A 17,737-nucleotide genomic window follows, 5' to 3' on the forward strand; every position below is an offset into this window, starting at 1 on the left:
AGGTGTGCCAATCATTTTGACACCTACCTTTGAGAGAAAAACCGTATTACTTAAACAAAATCTCTTTCTCTGAGCAAACAATATAGGTCAGGACTGTATTTGTATTTTCTACAGTCTTTTTTGCTTATCTTTATGGACAGTAAGCAGGTTATATATCAGCAAGTACTATCAAAAACATTTTGTTCGTGTGAGAGTATACTAATATGTTGATTAAAAAACACAGAACAGTATCTCATGATTTAAAATATTTAATGGTCAGTCAAAGCAAGGCTTATCATTCACAATATCTTATACTGTATTATTCATTTTAACTAACAATGCTATCTAAATTAATCTACATTTTTTAAAACATGCAAAATCCTGAGGAAAAAGTGAGTGCCTTGTTCTTCTGAACATTGTTTTTATTATAAGCCAACCGCGACCCACAAGTCCAGAAAATCCTTGACAAGTCTCCTCATACCGAGGTTAAAACAATGAAACACATTCAAGAGTGACACTGAAATAGCTAATGCCAATTAACACCCCTTCTCATCCCAAAAAGCAAAACACTCTGGAAATATCAATGACAGGGATCACATTTTCAAATTATACATGTATTTTACCTTTATTTAACTAGGCAAGTCAGTTAAGAACAAATTGTTATTTTCAATGACGGCCTAGGAACAGTGGGTTAACTGCCTGTTCAGGGGCAGAACGACAGATTTGTACCATGTCAGCTCGGGGATTTGAACTTGCAACCTTTTGGTTACCCACTAGGCTACCCTGCTGCCCCATATAAAGCTTTCCATTTTCCTAATGTAAATTGCCACTAATTTAACTGCACAAAATTTTTTGTTACATCACCATTTTGACAAGTATTAATTAAAACAATTTTTTGTAAAAATCAATAAAAGTGTAAAACTGTTGATGACATTCCTTGATGTAATAGACAACCTATTTCCACTCATACATAATAAACTTCAACCATATGCCGTAACAGTACAAGTGCGTTACACAGTACAAGTGCCGTTACACAGGTCACATTTCCTGTTGCTGCAGAATCATTTTCATTCTGTAGCAAACTGGCTCAAATTAAGACCCCCTATATATATATATATCTAGGTATGAATTTAACTTATTTGCAGCTTCATGTTGACTCTATTTGACAACACTATCATTCCAAGCGCAATTGTTTTCTTCTGCGCCTCAGTTGTTTTCTTGTGAGACTGTAGTTTCCTGTAAAATATAAAATGTGCAGAAAGTTAGGACATAGCATAATGATACGCACCACAACAGAAGTATGAGAGGAATACACCATTAATATTCAAAACCTGTATTGGCCATATGAGAAACTTCAGATCACTCAAACACAAAAACAACAATACAAAAACAAATCATTGAGAGGAGCAGTGTTGAGGTCCATACTCTTATCTTATCCAACATACTAGCGGTGTTGTAATATGCAGGCCAGAAGTGGCTTGGTCAAGATAAACTTTAGCAATTTGCGGATTTTAGATAAGCTCCCTGCTGTTGACAAAGCAGCCAGCCAGTCTGAACATTACATGCAGGCTTCCACATGCTCAATAGATTAAAAGCTATAGCTGTGTGGAACACAGTCTCCCAGGTACACATCTATCAGCCTGTGGGAACAGATTCCTTGAATTAAAAACAAACACAAAATGGAAGCTTACACACTTAAAAAAATACAGTAAATGTATTTTAAAATACTAAGGGCTTCACTGAATTGCTGATTGTACTGGGGTGGAAATGAATTGCAGACTTCCTGCGTAATTAAACATCTAAACAATTTGGAAGGAAAAGTTAAAGTAGCCTAAGAGTAAGGATGTGTGAGCAGGCAACATGACAGGTACTCTATACAGAATGTAAAGAGCTCACAGACCAGGGTTGTCCTCCTTAGAGGTCACCAATCATGAACTTTCAGCACACTCAGTCAAGTTAAACAATAGCCAACTTTACAACAATGCTGATAGTTAATGAAGGTCCAGACACCAAGTTTACAGCTTTCAAAACATGTTTGTGTTCTAAAATTAACTGTTAAGATAAGCTGACAGTAAATTTCACTATTTGTTCAAAGATATCCGTGAGTGATTCAAGGGACAATAACGAACGTCCCATTGTTTCAATTAAGTTCAAATGAAACATAATGTCTGATGGTAGACCTACTCTGTGGACTTTCAACAGCAAGCCGTTTGAACCATGTCAAATAGTTTATGGCACCTTTCACCACATTTATTGTCATGAATCTTGAGCTGGAGGCAGAACTGAGTGATTCCCACTAGATGAAGCAGCTGCAAAGTCAAAAGTGGCTAGATTGTAAAAATTCATGTAAAAACCAAAATTAGCTTTTTGGTCTTAATTTAAGGTTAGGTATTAGGGTTAGCCGTGTGGTTAAGCTTAGGGTTAAGGTAAGGGTTAGGTTTAAAATCATATTTTATGACTGTGGCAGCATCAGCTATTGACCACTATGCATAGCTGCCTTCAGGGCAAGATTCATGACAATAAATGCCAACCTGCCCTTTCACCAATACATTCACAACTTGTATCAATCTCCACTGGCTTGAGTGATAAACTTATGCTCTTAGGTAAACGAAAGTTGTAAAACTTCAGTGATTGGAAGTAATATCTATTAACACTTAAATAAACCAATGTTTAGATAATGATATGATGGCTATAATGAGCTTGGGTAAGAACGTTGCTTAATTTAAGAATACTTACAGATTGAGTCCTCTTTCCAAATTTGCTCCAGAACGTCATCTTGACAGTGTTCTTGTGTCCTGTGCGCTCGTCAAAAGTCTGGCAGGTGTCGAAGGGGGGACTGTACAGGTGCAAACTGACCGAACCTTCGGTGTGACTGTCGTTCTCTACTCTGTGCAACCCAAGGGAATCTAAAACCGACACACACCACACATCTATGATAAGGCAACGGAAGGTAAAACATTCAAATATCACACAGCTGTTAGTTCCGCTAACGGTAATTAAACCGAACACAACACATACGAGTCATTCAGTATCCATTAAGAATTTGTATAATATGTAACATGTACAACTAGTTTTCAGATAATCAAATACTTGAAAGTAAAGATATTCACTTGTAGGAGGATGTTTATAAAGATATACATGCATATTATGTGTGTTAAATAATATGAATAAATGCCTCCTTATGTTGTCTGACACACAATGTTGAGGAAATACTAAACTGCCTTGAATCTTACCATTGATGTAGGCACACTGGTTTTCTTTCAGAATTCTCTGAGATTTCTGAACCATGTCACCAACATCCTGTGTTTTGTTCTTGGGCCATTCAAACAACGTCTCCTTCAGTTGGCCTTGCAGCATCTTCATGAAACAGTGGGAGTCTGTGTGGTCATGGATACTGCTGCAGGTGGTGAAAAAAACAGACACTCTTAGAATGTTCCAGAACAGTGTTATATGGGGTCAGCCTTAGTACCTATGGTTATGTGTCTGTACAGGTTCATTTGTTCCAAAATAGCCCTGTTTAAGGACACATTTTCTGCCTTGTGTTAAATGTTATATATCATGTGGTCTACTGACATACAGTATAACTTCACCTCTCAAACTACATTAGCTACAATCTGCTATTATGTACCTTTATCTCTGCCTCAAGCAATGTAAGGTGACCAATTGTCAATATCTGACTGTTTCAAAGGGGCAAATTATTACCCAAATGTATTTATCTTTGTAAAACATACATAACGTTGACTTTACCAAGAACCTTGGACTCTGGAGCATGTTTTTTCATTTCAGTAGAACAACATACTGATGTTTTACCTGACAAGTCACATAACACATTGTAATTACACTGGTTCTGCCAATACTATTTGAAACTGACGATATACACTCTTATAGAATGTGAACCATCAGATCCTCCTCTCCACCCTCTCCGAGTTGGGCATCTCCGGCGCGGCCCACGCTTGGATTGCGTCCTACCTGACAGGTCGCTCCTACCAGGTGGCGTGGCGAGAATCTGTCTCCTCACCACGCGCTCTCACCACTGGCGTCCCCCAGGGCTCTGTTCTAGGCCCTCTCCTATTCTCGCTATACACCAAGTCACTTGGCTCTGTCATAACCTCACATGGTCTCTCCTATCATTGCTATGCAGACGACACACAATTAATCTTCTCCTTTCCCCCTTCTGATGACCAGGTGGCGAATCGCATCTCTGCATGTCTGGCAGACATATCAGTGTGGATGACGGATCACCACCTCAAGCTGAACCTCGGCAAGACGGAGCTGCTCTTCCTCCCGGGAAGGACTGCCCATTCCATGATCTCGCCATCACGGTTGACAACTCCATTGTGTCCTCCTCCCAGAGCGCTAAGAACCTTGGCGTGATCCTGGACAACACCCTGTCGTTCTCAACTAACATCAAGGCGGTGGCCCGTTCTTGTAGGTTCATGCTCTACAACATCCGCAGAGTACGACCCTGCCTCACACAGGAAGCAGCGCAGGTCCTAATCCAGGCACTTGTCATCTCCCGTCTGGATTACTGCAACTCGCTGTTGGCTGGGCTCCCTGCCTGTGCCATTAAACCCCTACAACTCATCCAGAACGCCGCAGCCCGTCTGGTGTTCAACCTTCCCAAGTTCTCTCACGTCACCCCGCTCCTCCGCTCTCTCCACTGGCTTCCAGTTGAAGCTCGCATCCGCTACAAGACCATGGTGCTTGCCTACGGAGCTGTGAGGGGAACGGCACCTCAGTACCTCCAGGCTCTGATCAGGCCCTACACCCAAACAAGGGCACTGCGTTCATCCACCTCTGGCCTGCTCGCCTCCCTACCACTGAGGAAGTACAGTTCCCGCGCAGCCCAGTCAAAACTGTTCGCTGCTCTGGCCCCCCAATGGTGGAACAAACTCCCTCACGACGCCAGGACAGCGGAGTCAATCACCACCTTCCGGAGACACCTGAAACCCCACCTCTTTCAGGAATACCTAGGATAGGATAAAGTAATCCTTCTCACCCCCCTTAAAATATTTAGATGCACTATTGTAAAGTGGCTGTTCCACTGGATGTCTTAAGGTGAACGCACCAATTTGTAAGTCGCTCTGGATAAGAGCGTCTGCTAAATGACTTAAATGTAATGTAAATGTAGAAATAGCACCGGAATAAGTATGAGGGCTTTCAATGGATCAGATCAAATAACTTTCAACATTGTTTGCAAAAATGTCTAACCTGCCCTGACCCTCTCCCCAACAGAGTAAAATGAGGTTGAACTTTCCGTTCCCTTCATCCACCAGGTTCCTTGTGTACCTGGAACACACCCACAACACAGAGGTGCAGGTTAGAACAAAAATAGAGTTTACCCATTCAATTATTTGCAGCATTAATAGCATTTTTGCTTATGTTTACTATTACGTTAGTCAGCACGTGTCCAACATTGTGGGGTGTACGTCAACTGATCCTTTTAGAAGAAAGGTAGGACATCCGATGCCTTTGTTATAGCTACACTGAAATGTAGGACAATGAATCTTATGGTATAGCCACAAAGTGATTTGCAACTACCCCAATACCGTACATGCAAATTATCTGGAATAAATACTTACACTAATGCCAGAATAAAGACCAGAGGAAAAGGGTTTGGACAGATGGATTGCAATGGATTTTGTTCTTAGTGGTGTGACTCATTCAGAAAACTTTCAAATTATGTTTTAGCTCAAAACTAACTGAAACGTTTTACCCACCAATTTCTGTAGTTCACCACACAGTGATACAGGCTATTGATAGAGCCCGTTCGTTAGTGATTGACCTAAATAAATGTAGTAGGAGTACTGTTAATATCTGATGATATAGAGATCCTTTCAAACAACCTACTATGGCCCAGATCATGTCTCTGCTTAAATTACAGCAGTCACGTTTTTGGGTGCATAGAAAATCAGTGATTTTGTAGCATCTGCAAGGTCCAGTGTGTGATCATAGTACGTCCTCAAAGCAACCAGTGGAGATCTGTCTCTAATTCTGATATGCGGACGGGTTTCCATCCTCCATTTACCCCCACAAGAATCAAAACATTCCCAAGTTGATGGCGCATGTCTGGAAAAACTGTGGATATGGCATTTTCTTTTTATTGAAGCAATCAATGAAACTCACTTTGAAAGTCTCATTCTGTTGTCAACATCTTAAAATGTAACTTTTTTTAAAAAAGATTTAAAAGTTAGCGCAGGCATGCTAGGCTATATTTGATAAATATTTAATATATTGCTCAGACTATTTTACATAGCAAAAGTTTAATATAATCTGTTCAAATGTGTTATGCAGTTAAAGATTCAAAATGTAGGCTATATTAACAATATAATATTATTAACACAGTGAATAATTGCAAATATGAGACATCCCACTGCCATCGAATCCTCTGAAGCATATATATATATATATATATATATCCTGAGGTCTAAATCACAGGAGGACTGGCTCGTGGTAATGGCTGGAGCAGAATCGGTGGAATGGTATTAAATACATCAACATTGTTTCTGTGTGTTTGATGCCATTCCATTCTTCCGTTTCAGCCATTATTATGAGCCGTCCTTCCCTCAGCAGCCTCCACTGGTCTAAATGTAGTTGTTCTAAATATATATATATATATATATATATATATATATATAGGTCTACATTTAATGTTGCCTGCTGATCACTCATGCTACACCCTTCATGTTAAAATTTACACCATATAGCCACCTTTGTGGGAAATAGTGATGTTATTCCCATAAAGCTTGTTCATATTTGAACTCATAAGAAGTTAACCCTTTTTCATAAATGGTACAGTCCAACAAAAAGTTGGCCCCAAAAAGAAGAGGGACACTATAAAACTAGGCTACTTCGTTACATTAAAACAGGTCTACTCAACAACACCAATATAGTAGGTATAATAGTAATAATAATAATTTCAAAATAGAAATAAACATAATTCAAATATTGTTTACCTGGTCGGGTCAAACATTGCAAATTTATTCCACTCCTGTGGATTGCTGTCATATGCCTCCATTATTTGTTGCACCTCCTCCACATTGATTTTGTCACTTTCAAAGAGCTTATGCAGCAATTTGATCAGGTCATCGAGACTTTTTGGTGTCATCACTTCGGTTTTCTCCATGGTTAAGTGCGTAATGGTTCTTGAAAACGCTCTTTCCAACTAACGAAGTAGCCTAGTTTTATAGCGGTCCCTCTTCATTTTGGGGCCAATATTTTTTGGACTGTACCATTTATGAAAAAGGGTTAACGTATTATGAGTTCAAATATGAACACGCTTTATGGGAATAACATCACTATTTCCCATAAAGGACGTGTCCTCAATTGTAAATAATAGCAGGGATTTTATTTATAAGATCAATTTAAGGTTGAGGTGTTATAATATTCTTAATTATTTACCCCCACATCAAGTAACGTTACTTGGACCAATCCTAGTTTGGGCTGCAGTTGATAATTAACAAAACCTCTTCCTTTCCAGGATGATTTTTGCTTTGACAATCTACAATAACCCCCTTTGAACCTTTTAATGGGTCGGGTCTCAGGAATTGAGTCAACAATGGAGAGCGAGAGAAGAGAGAGCAGAGTTTTAGTAACAACAAAACATGATATCAATTGTGAGATAATTCAATTAAGAGTTGAATTTAAAGCATAATGACATGTTTTCATAAATAATGTAATCACTTTGTAACAAACATTTTCATTTAGTTTTGTTAGCATTGTTTGTTAAATAAGGAGAATATGCCTATTTATATCTGATCATAGGCAATTGTATTGTCTAGAACCACTCAAGCTTTTCATACATCATCTGTGAGAGCAACAACTGCCCATTTTGAGCTCACATCCAGTCATTTAAATGCAATATTATGGCTGTTGGGAGGTGAACCACACTGATGAGTAACCCTGCCTGGGTCCTGAAGAGTTGCGTTAGCTCCCCCAAGCAAATGTCTAAGCTATAGCTTAGCGGGCTAACACAATCTTGTGGCGCATTGTAGACCACTCAGTCCCATTGGTACCTCTTCTTATATTGTCAGTTTATCAGAGTAGGATGTCAAATGCGTTTACGTGTAACGTGATGGTGTGGTAACTGGAATTGAACCATGCACAGGCGATCCATGACTAACGTGTCTGAAACGTTACTTACCAGAGCTATTGCCAATGCTTAGCTCGCGTCTTGCACAGTTGCAGCACTCGGTGACCTGGGTTCAATATCCGTCATTCAGAGAAAGAGTTTTAATTGAGATAATTTAATAGGCAGGGGCATTATTCCTGTTGTAGAATATATAGGGTTATATGATATTTTAGCTTTTTGTTAACGTGTGTCTTTATTTATTACCTTAGTGTAACCAAAGGGATCGAAGGGACGCGGTTTTTGTGGAGCGATGGGTAACGATGCTTCGTGGGTGTTAATTGTTGATGTGTGCAGAGGGTCCCTGGTTTGAGCCCGGGTATGGGCGAGGGTACAGACTACTGTTACATTATGGTATATCGTTTTATCACCCGCTGCTATACTTCCTGCACATCTTCACAGGATCATTCAAAAAGTAACACGAAGTCCTCAAATCCTGTGCGCTAAAGTCGAGACACCATGTGAAGTTAAACCATGTTTATGGATGCAATTTCCCACCACAAACCTATAAATTAGTCAGCCAGGGTGTAATTTGTTCCCAATTTATGGAAAGGAAGTGGGACGATTGTCTTCCTTGACATGCTGCCAAATGTAAGGGTATCAGGCCTGTATCCATGGTGATGTGATGTACACTATAAACTGGCATATACACATGATCTCATAGATTGCAACATTTAGGTCTAAAGAGGATATATCTTCGTCAAAATATATGGAATTAATAACTTCCTATCATTTTTATGTTTGTAAGATTTTTTTTTTTATATATCGTAAATATCAAGATTGAATTTCATGATGAGCAGTTGTGGCCAGGCATCATGACCAATTTAATTTCTACACACTTTGGACATACAAGATGTTTGCGTTCCAATGCAATTTATGTTCATTCTCGTTTTATCAAAATCATTGGACTCTTGCGCCACCTAGGGCCTTAACCCAGGTGGAATGTAATGTCCAAAATGGAAAATTATGGCGCGAGGAGAGAAGTGTGGAAGTAGACTACTCAGAAGATTGCCGTTTCCAATTGATCAGGTAAATGGGCGTAATGGGGATGTCATTCTCCCACAGCTATTTCACTACTTTACTAAATTAAACGATTGGACCAAATGGGAAATGGTGACACCATTACATGTTATGGATTAGCATGGCCTCAAATACTACACGTAACATAGTAAATGTATGTATATGACACTCAAATTAGTCTCGAAGAGTTTCCAAACCCAGAGGACTGATATCGCGAGCCTTCTGGTAACGTTTGCGAAACAGACCAGGCTGGGATTTGGGGTTTGAGAAGAATGCGAGAAGTGAAAAATTCTTCCTTAGCTGTTCATTTTCTCGAAATTTAAAGGCACAACCTAGATTTGAGCCAATGTCTTAAGTAGCTGAACATGTTATTACTTCAATCTCGTGAAGGTGACAAACTGACATATTTTCATTTTCGTCAAAAACAACTTTATATCGAAGGAGCGCCTTTGATTTGACTGCCTGCACATGCGCAGTTCGACCGTTACACCCGATTAATCAATCACATGTATTTATAAAGCCCTTCTTACATCAGCTGGTGTCACAAAGTGCTGTACAGAAACCCAGCCGAAAACCCCAAACAGCAAGCAATGTAGGTGTAGAAGCACGGTGGCGGCTAGGAAAAACTACCTAGAATGGCCGGAACCTAGGAAGAAACCTAGAGGGGATCCAGGCTATGAGGGGTGGCCACTCCTCTCCTGGCTGTGCCAGGTGGAGATTATAACAGAACATGGCCAAGATGTTCAAATGTTCATAGACGACCAGTGGGGTCAAATAATAATAAGTGGTTGTAGAGAGTGCAGAGGGCGCAACAGGTCAGCACCTCAGAAGTAAATGTCAGTTGGCTTTTCATAGCCGATCATTCAGAGTATCTCTACCGCTCTTGCTGTCTCTAGAGAGTTGAAAACAGAAAGTCTGGGACAAGGTAGCACATCCGGTGAACAGGTCAGGGTTCCATAGCCGCAGGCAGAACAGTTGAAACTGGAGCAGCAGCACGACCAGGTGGACTGGGGACAGCAAGGAGTCATCAGGCCAGGTAGTCCCAAGGCATGGTCCTAGGGATCAGGTTCTCAGAGAGAAAGAAATAAAATTAGAGAGAGCATACTTAAATTCACACAGGACACCAGATAAGACAGGAGAAATAATCCAGATATAACAGACTGACCCTAGCCCCCTGACACATAAACTATTGCAGCTTAAATACTGGAGGCTGAGATAGGAGGTGTCGGGAGACACTGTTGCCCCATCCGACGATACCCCAGGACAGGGCCAAACAGGTAGGATATAACCCCACTCACTTTGCCAAAGCACAGCCCACACACCACTAGAGGGATAGCTTCAACCACCAACGTACCATCCTGAGACAAGGCCGAGGATAGCCCACAAAGATATCCCCAACGGCACGACCCAAGGGGGGTGCCAACCTGGACAGAAAGATCACATCAGTGACTCCACCCACTCAAGTGATGCACCCCTTCTAGGGACGGCATGGAAGAGCACCAGTAAGCCAGTGACTCAGCCCCTGTAATAGGGTTAGAGGCAGAGAATCCCAGTGGAGAGAGGGGAACCTTCAGACAGAGACAGCAAGGGCGGTTTGTTGCTCCAGTGTCTTTCCGTTCACCTTCACACTCCTGGGCCAGACTACACTCAATCATAGGACCTACTGAAGAGATGAGTCTTCAATAAAGACTTAAAGGTCGAGACCAAGTCTGCGTATCTCACATGGGTAGGCAGATCATTCCATAAAAATGTAGCTCTATAGGGGAAAGCCCTGCCTCCAGCTGTTTGCTTAGAAATTCTAGGGATAATAAGGAGGCCTGCATCTTGTGACCGTAGCGTACGTGTAGGTATGTACGGCAGGACCAAATCGTAAAGATAGGTAGGAGCAAGCCCATGTAATGCTTTGTAGGTTAGCAGTAAAGTTTAAATCAGCCCTAGCCAACAGGAAGCCAGTGTGTAATATGATCTAATTTTTGGTTCTAGTCAAGATTCTAGCAGCCGTGTTTAGCACTAACTAAAGTTTATTTAGTGCTTTATCCGGGTAGCCGGAAAGTAAAGCATTGCAGTAGTCTAACCTAGAAGTGACAAAAGCATGGATTAGTTTTTCTGCATCATTTCTGGACAGAAAGTTTCAGATTTTTGCAATGTTACGTAGATGGAAAAAAGTTGTCCTTGAAACAGTCTTGATATGTTTATCAAAAGAGAGATCAGGGTCCAGAGTAAAGCCGAGGTCCTTCACAGTTTTATTTGAGACGACTGTAGGACCACTCAAGATTAATTGTCAGATTCAACAGAAGATCTTTTTGTTTCTTGGGACCTAGAACTAGCATCTCTGTTTTGTCTGAGTTTTAGAAAATTTGCCGCCATCCACTTCCTTATGTCTGAAACATATGCTTCCAGGGATGGCAATTTTGGGGCTTCACCATGTTTCATCTAAATTTACAGCTGTGTGTCGTCCGTATAGCAGTGAAAGTTAACATTATGTTTCCGAATGACATCACCAAGAGGTAAAATACATGGTGAAAACAATATTGGTACCAAAACGGAGCCTTGAGGAAGACCGAAATTTACAGTTGATTTGTCAGAGGACAAACCATCTACAGAGACAAACTGATATCGATGAAGTCTTTCTAGACATGAGTTTAGCTAGCTAGCTAACGTTGCCATGACATCACTAACAAGTGTGATCAGGGATTTCTATTCGAGAAGTAGTTTTAACCTTTTTTAGCCTTCTTCTTCTTACTATAATGTCTTTGCTAGTATGATATGCTACGTTTAGTATGGTTTCATAAGACAGAAGGTTACTTAAGCCAAAAACAAAAGGAGGGAGGTTGGGAATATAACGTGAATGTCTAGCAACCCAAAGGTTGCATGTTCAAATCACATATAACTTGAGCATTTTAGCAACTGTTTACAATGTTTTAGATACTTTGCATGTTAGTAACCCTTCCCCTAATCAAAACACTTAAGTCATTTAGCAGACACTCTTATCATTTACATTTCACAGACACTTCTATCCAGAGCGACAGCATAAATTTTCATACTTATTTCCCACATACTCGCCCCCGTATGAATCTAACCCACAACCCTGGCGTTGCAAGCGCCATGCTCTACCAACAAAACGGAACTCAACAGCTTTTACATCACGTTGCAGAGTGTTTGGAGTAACCGGTTTGCTATGGTGCAAAATGTTTAGCTATTGTATGCCACTAATGAGTACACCGCCGATGACTCCCAATTCACTCAAAGGAGAGAGAGTGGGATAACTGACCCTTGACCCCCCCAACCCTGGGGGAGCTCCATCCGAAAGGGGGAGATTCTCAATTGGGCAAAAGTCCGTACTCTCTTTGAATCCTCCGTCCTCCTCTCCCACGTGACCCAGAAACCGAGAAGTGGTTGCCATATGTAGGAGTGTATCAATTAGTTAATAACCAGTTGAGCTGACAGACATTTTGCACGCTATGAGTTTAGTCATCAATCTAGCAAGAGGACAATATTTTATTAATGTAGTAATGGGCTTCCCTTCTATAGACAAGGGGAGAAGGGCTATGTAAAGTGCTCAATTTTGTCATTCTGAGAATATGCAAAGTGTCTGACTCCAATAGAAAACAAATGTTTGACTTCCACACAAAATTACTTCTTTACTTATTTTGGGATTTAAGGACGTGTGTAGGTCACATTTTTTATCGTAGAGCTATGAAAGTTGAGTATTTAGATCCGTCTGCGCAAGACAAATTCAGCAATTGCTTTGCTATGTTTGTGCCGGAAAGAAGTCGAGCTAAAAAAATGTTTTTCTTTAGGTAACGTTGTAGTGAAGTTATATAAATGGATGTAACTATTTGCACATCATTACAACACTGTATATATCCATAATATTACATTTGAAATGTCTATTTTCAAATGATACTTTTGTGAGTGTAATGTTTACTGTACATTTTTTATTGTTTATTTCAATTTAGTTTATTATTTATTTCACTTGCTTTGGCAATGTCAACATATGTTTCCAATGCCAATAAATCTCTTTGAATTGAATTGAATTGTAATGATACAGTTGACCACCAGAGAGAGGCAATTTGACTTCTATTCGACAGAGGACGTTGACATAATCGGAAGAAGGTCTGGATGGCTGTCGTCTGACTTCTAAAACGGTGGGAAATCAATAAAATAAGTAATGTAATTATATACATATTTTTTAAAGTAATTCTAGTGCCCAATTTCGGGGACTGTCAGTTTAAGAGGTTTTAAAAGGCGAACTGAGGAGTTTGCTCATCTCCTCGATAGCCTCCAGCTGAGGATACTCGTGTATCCTACCAGCTCACAACGGCGTTTTGAAATCCGCCACACCTCCTTTGAATCAACTGTTGTTTCCTCAGAGGAGAAAAGCATGCACAAATATATAAATATAAGTAGCATATCGTTTTTAATCTATACATCTTGCACAACCACTTTACACATTTATTTTGGGATTCCTCCTATGAAGAAGGCTGCAAAGCCGAATTGTCTGTGTAAGCTATCCCTTATGAAGCGACAAATCATTTTAAAAATGAAGTAGGCTTTATGCAGACCCATAACACCTTGTTGCTTATCGGGATCCCTCCTCTGTAAACGTCATCTGCCTGATGCGAGTGGAGAAGGAGAGACTTATTTCATTTCCACGTTTCCTCACCTACTCTCCTCAATAAACTTGGACCTTTTTAAAAGGAGGAGAGGACAGAGAGGATGCGAGGAGTCGCAGTAAACCAATTAAGAATCTCCCATTGTCTGGCCTGAGGAGGCGCCAGGCAGCCCAGCCCCCTATGGTTGGCTGCCCTAAAGGCCATGGCTCCCCCGGCCTCGTTTAGACTCATCTCTGACATCTGCTGGTTCATCTGGTGGGAATACACAGAGAGGAATGAGTTTAAAGCATCAAGGAAAGTCACTGGGACACACCTATCCAGTTCTTTTCAGATTTGAAAGTACTTCATATTTAGGGGGAGTATGGATGACGTTGTCAGATCAGACCTACTGCTCTCATGGACTATATGCAACTCCATGTCCATAAGTCATTCTTCAAATATTTTATTTTTTAATGTTACTCTCTTGTACTTTAATCATAAAACATATTCCTTTGAAAAACCCTCAAATAGTCTCCAGTCTGCCATAGAAAGAGATGGTGAGATCCTCCATACACCGTCCAATTATCATATTTTCTTTATATTTCCATTTTCAGCTTACACAGTTGCTCAAGCATCCCTCTGTAAGGGCTCTTTGACCCAAAATCAACCCCTTACCTCAAACCGTGCACACTTCTTGATGCCCACTCAACACACCCATATGGGGTGTAAGCAAAGTGATTGTGCCTTTCTGATTGGCAAAGGAAGAGTTTCCGCCATTTTGCTTAAACTATCTAGTGGTTTCAGATTTAGGAGGGGGCCTCTCCAGTTTTCTCAGGTCTGTTTAAAACAGGGATGAGAAACTGACATAACCAGCATGGCTGTGTAACACATCTCAAGATTGATAAATCACCCTTTACTGGTTCTAACAGCCGATCAATCAGCTTGCTGCCAGCCAGTGGCGATATTAGCATGTACAGTACCTGTCAAAAGTTTGGACACACCTACTCATTCAAGGGTTTTTCTTTATTTTTACTATTTTGTACATTGTAGAATAATAGTGAAGACATCAACACTATGAAAAAACGTATATATGGAATCATGTAGTAACAAAAAAAGTCTTAAACAAATCAAAATATATTTCATTTTTTAGATTCTTCATAGGAGCCACCTGGAATGCTATTCCAACAGTCTTGAAGGAGTTCCCGCATATGCTGAGCACTTTTTGGCTGATTTTCCTTCACTCTGCGGTCCAACTCATCCCAAACCATTACAATTGGGTTGAGGTCGGGTGATTGTGGAGGCCAGGTCATCTGATGCAGCACTCCATCACTCTCCTTCTGGGTCAAATAGCCTTTCCACCGCCTGGAGGTGTGTTTTGGGTCATTGTCCTGTTGAAAAACAAATGAGCGCAAACCAGATGGGATGGCGTATCGCTACAGAATGGTGTGGTAGCCATGCTGGTTGTGTGCCTTGAATTCTAAATTAATCATTGACAGTGTCACAAGCAAAGCATCCCCACACCATCACAATTCTTCACAGTGGGAACTACACACGCTGAGATCATCCGTTCACCTACTCTGCGTGTCACAAAGACATGACGGTTGGAACCAAACATCTCAAATTTGGACTCATCAGACCAAAGGACAGACTTCCACCGGTCTAATGTCCATTGCTCGTGTTTCTTGACCCAAGAAAGTCTATTCTGCTTATTGGTGTCCTTTAGTACTGGTTTCTTTGCAGCAATTTGACCATGAAGCTACAGGTAGCCTCGTGGTTATAGTGTCGGGCCAGTAACCGAAAGGTTGCTAGATTGAATCCTGGGCTAACAAGGTAAAAATATGTTGTTCTGCCCCTGAACAAGGCAGTTAACCCACTGTTCCTAGGCTGCCATTGTAAATAAGAATTTGTTCTTAACTGACTTGACTAGTTAAATAAAAATAAATGAAGGCCTGATTCACATAGTCTCCTCTGAACAGTTGATGCTGAGATGTGTCTGTTACTTGATTTCTATGAAGCAATTATTTGGGGTGCAGTTACCTCTAATGAACTTATCCTCTGAAGCAAAGGTAACTCTGGGTCTTCCTTTCCTGTGGCGGTCCTCATGAGAGCCAGTTTCATCATAGCGCTTGATGGTTTTTGTGACTGCACTTGAAGGAAAAAGTTCTTGAAATTTTACTCATTGACTGACGTTCATGTCTTAAAGTAATGATGGACTGTTGTTTTTCATTGCTTATCTGAGCTGTTCTTGCCATAATATGGACTTGGTCTTTTACCAAATAGGGCTATCTTCTGTATACCACCCCTACCTTGTCACAACACAACTGAATGCTCAAACTCATTAAGAAGGAACGAAATTCCACAAATGTCCTTTTAACAAGGCACACCTGTTAATTGAAATGCATTCCAGGTGACTATCTCATGAAGCTGGTTGAGAGAATGCCAAGAGTGTGCAAAGCTGTCATCAAGGCAAAGGGTGGCTACTTTGAAGAATCTCAAATATAAAATATATATTGCGTTCATCCACCTCTGGCCTGCTCGCCTCCCTACCACTGAGGAAGTACAGTTCCCGCTCAGCCCAGTCAAAACTGTTCGCTGCTCTGGCCCCCCAATGGTGGAACAAACTCCCTCACGACGCCAGGACAGCGGAGTCAATCACCACCTTCCGGAGACACCTGAAACCCCACCTCTTTAAGGAATACCTAGGATAGGATAAAGTAATCCTTCTCACCCCCCCCCCCCTTAAAAGATTTAGATGCACTATTGTAAAGTGGCTGTTCCACTGGATGTCATAAGGTGAATGCACCAATTTGTAAGTCGCTCTGGATAAGAGCGTCTGCTAAATGACTTAAATGTAAATGTAATGTAAATTTCTTTAACACTTTTTTGGTTACTACATGATTCCATTATTTTATAGTTTTGATGTCTTCACTTTTATTCTACAATGTAGAAAACAGTAAACATTTAGAAAAACCCTTGAATGAGTAGTTGTGTCCAAACTTTTGACTGCTTACTGTATATATATATATATATAACTTTTTTTGTTAAACAAACTCTGTCTGCCGACTCTTAGCAAACTTTTGGAAATAAATGGTGTTTGACCAGATGTAATGCTATTTCTCTGTAAATAAATAAACAACAGACTTTCAGCATGCTTATAGAGAAGGGCACTCAACATGTACTGCACTGACACAAATGACTGATGATTGGTTTAAAGAAGTTGATAATTGTCACCCCCTGATCTGTTTCACCTGTCTTTGTGATTGTCTCCACCCCCCACAAGTGTCGCCCATCTTCCCCATTATCCCCTGTGTATTTATACCTGTGTTCTCTATTTGTCTGTTGCCAGTTCGTCTTATTTGTTTAAGTCAACCAGCATTTTGTGTCTCAGCTCCTGCTTTTTCCAGTCTCTCTTTTCTCGCCCTCCTGGTTTTGACCTTGTCCTGACTCAGAGTCCGCCTGCCTGACCCCGAGCCTGCCTGCTGACCTATGCCTTTGCCCCCCTCTGGATTACTGACCTCTGCCTCACCCTGAGCCTGCCTGCGGCCCGGTACCATTGCCCTCTGGTTTACTGACGCCTGCCTGCCTTGACCTGTCTATTGCCTGCCCCTATTGGAATATTAAACAATTGTTTATTCGTCATGGTCTGCATCTGGGTCTTACCTTCATACCTGATTTTTATTTTACCTTTATTTAACTAGGCAAGTCAGTTAAGAACAAATTCTTATTTTCAATGACGGCCGAGGAACAGTGGGTTAAATGCCTGTTCAGGGGCAGAACAATAGATTTGTACCTTGTCAGCTCAGGGGTTTGAACTTGCAACCTTCCGGTTACTAGTCCAACGCTCTAACCACTAACCAACAACAATGTTGTTGATCCATCTTCAGTTTTCTCATATCACAGCCATTAAACTCTGTAATTGTTCTAAAGTCACCATTGGCGTCATTGTGAAATCCCTGAGCGGTTTCCTTACTCTCTGGCAACTGAGTTAGAAAGGAAACCTGTATCTTTGTAGTGA

General features: G+C 40.8%; 1 protein-coding gene across 2 annotated transcripts; it reads right to left on the reverse strand.

Moving 5' to 3' along the window:
* Positions 1 to 232: 232 nt before the first annotated feature.
* On the reverse strand, positions 233 to 7,180 carry LOC115111268 (cysteine dioxygenase type 1). Of its 2 annotated transcripts, XM_029637146.2 has the most exons (5): positions 6,936 to 7,178; positions 5,191 to 5,268; positions 3,213 to 3,376; positions 2,716 to 2,885; positions 233 to 1,215 (listed from the first exon to the last, which is right to left on the reverse strand). In XM_029637146.2, exons 1-5 carry the CDS (start codon positions 7,103 to 7,105, stop codon positions 1,186 to 1,188), a joined length of 612 nt encoding a protein of 203 aa, XP_029493006.1. In that variant the 5' UTR covers positions 7,106 to 7,178; the 3' UTR covers positions 233 to 1,185. The 2 variants fall into 2 exon arrangements, with proteins under 2 accessions (XP_029493006.1, XP_029493007.1); XM_029637147.2 differs by lacking the exon at positions 5,191 to 5,268 and having other exon boundaries at positions 6,936 to 7,180.
* Positions 7,181 to 17,737: the final 10,557 nt, after the last annotated feature.

Source organism: Oncorhynchus nerka, linkage group LG27 (assembly GCF_034236695.1).
Source record: "Oncorhynchus nerka isolate Pitt River linkage group LG27, Oner_Uvic_2.0, whole genome shotgun sequence".
In the NCBI taxonomy this organism is placed as follows: domain Eukaryota; kingdom Metazoa; phylum Chordata; class Actinopteri; order Salmoniformes; family Salmonidae; genus Oncorhynchus; species Oncorhynchus nerka.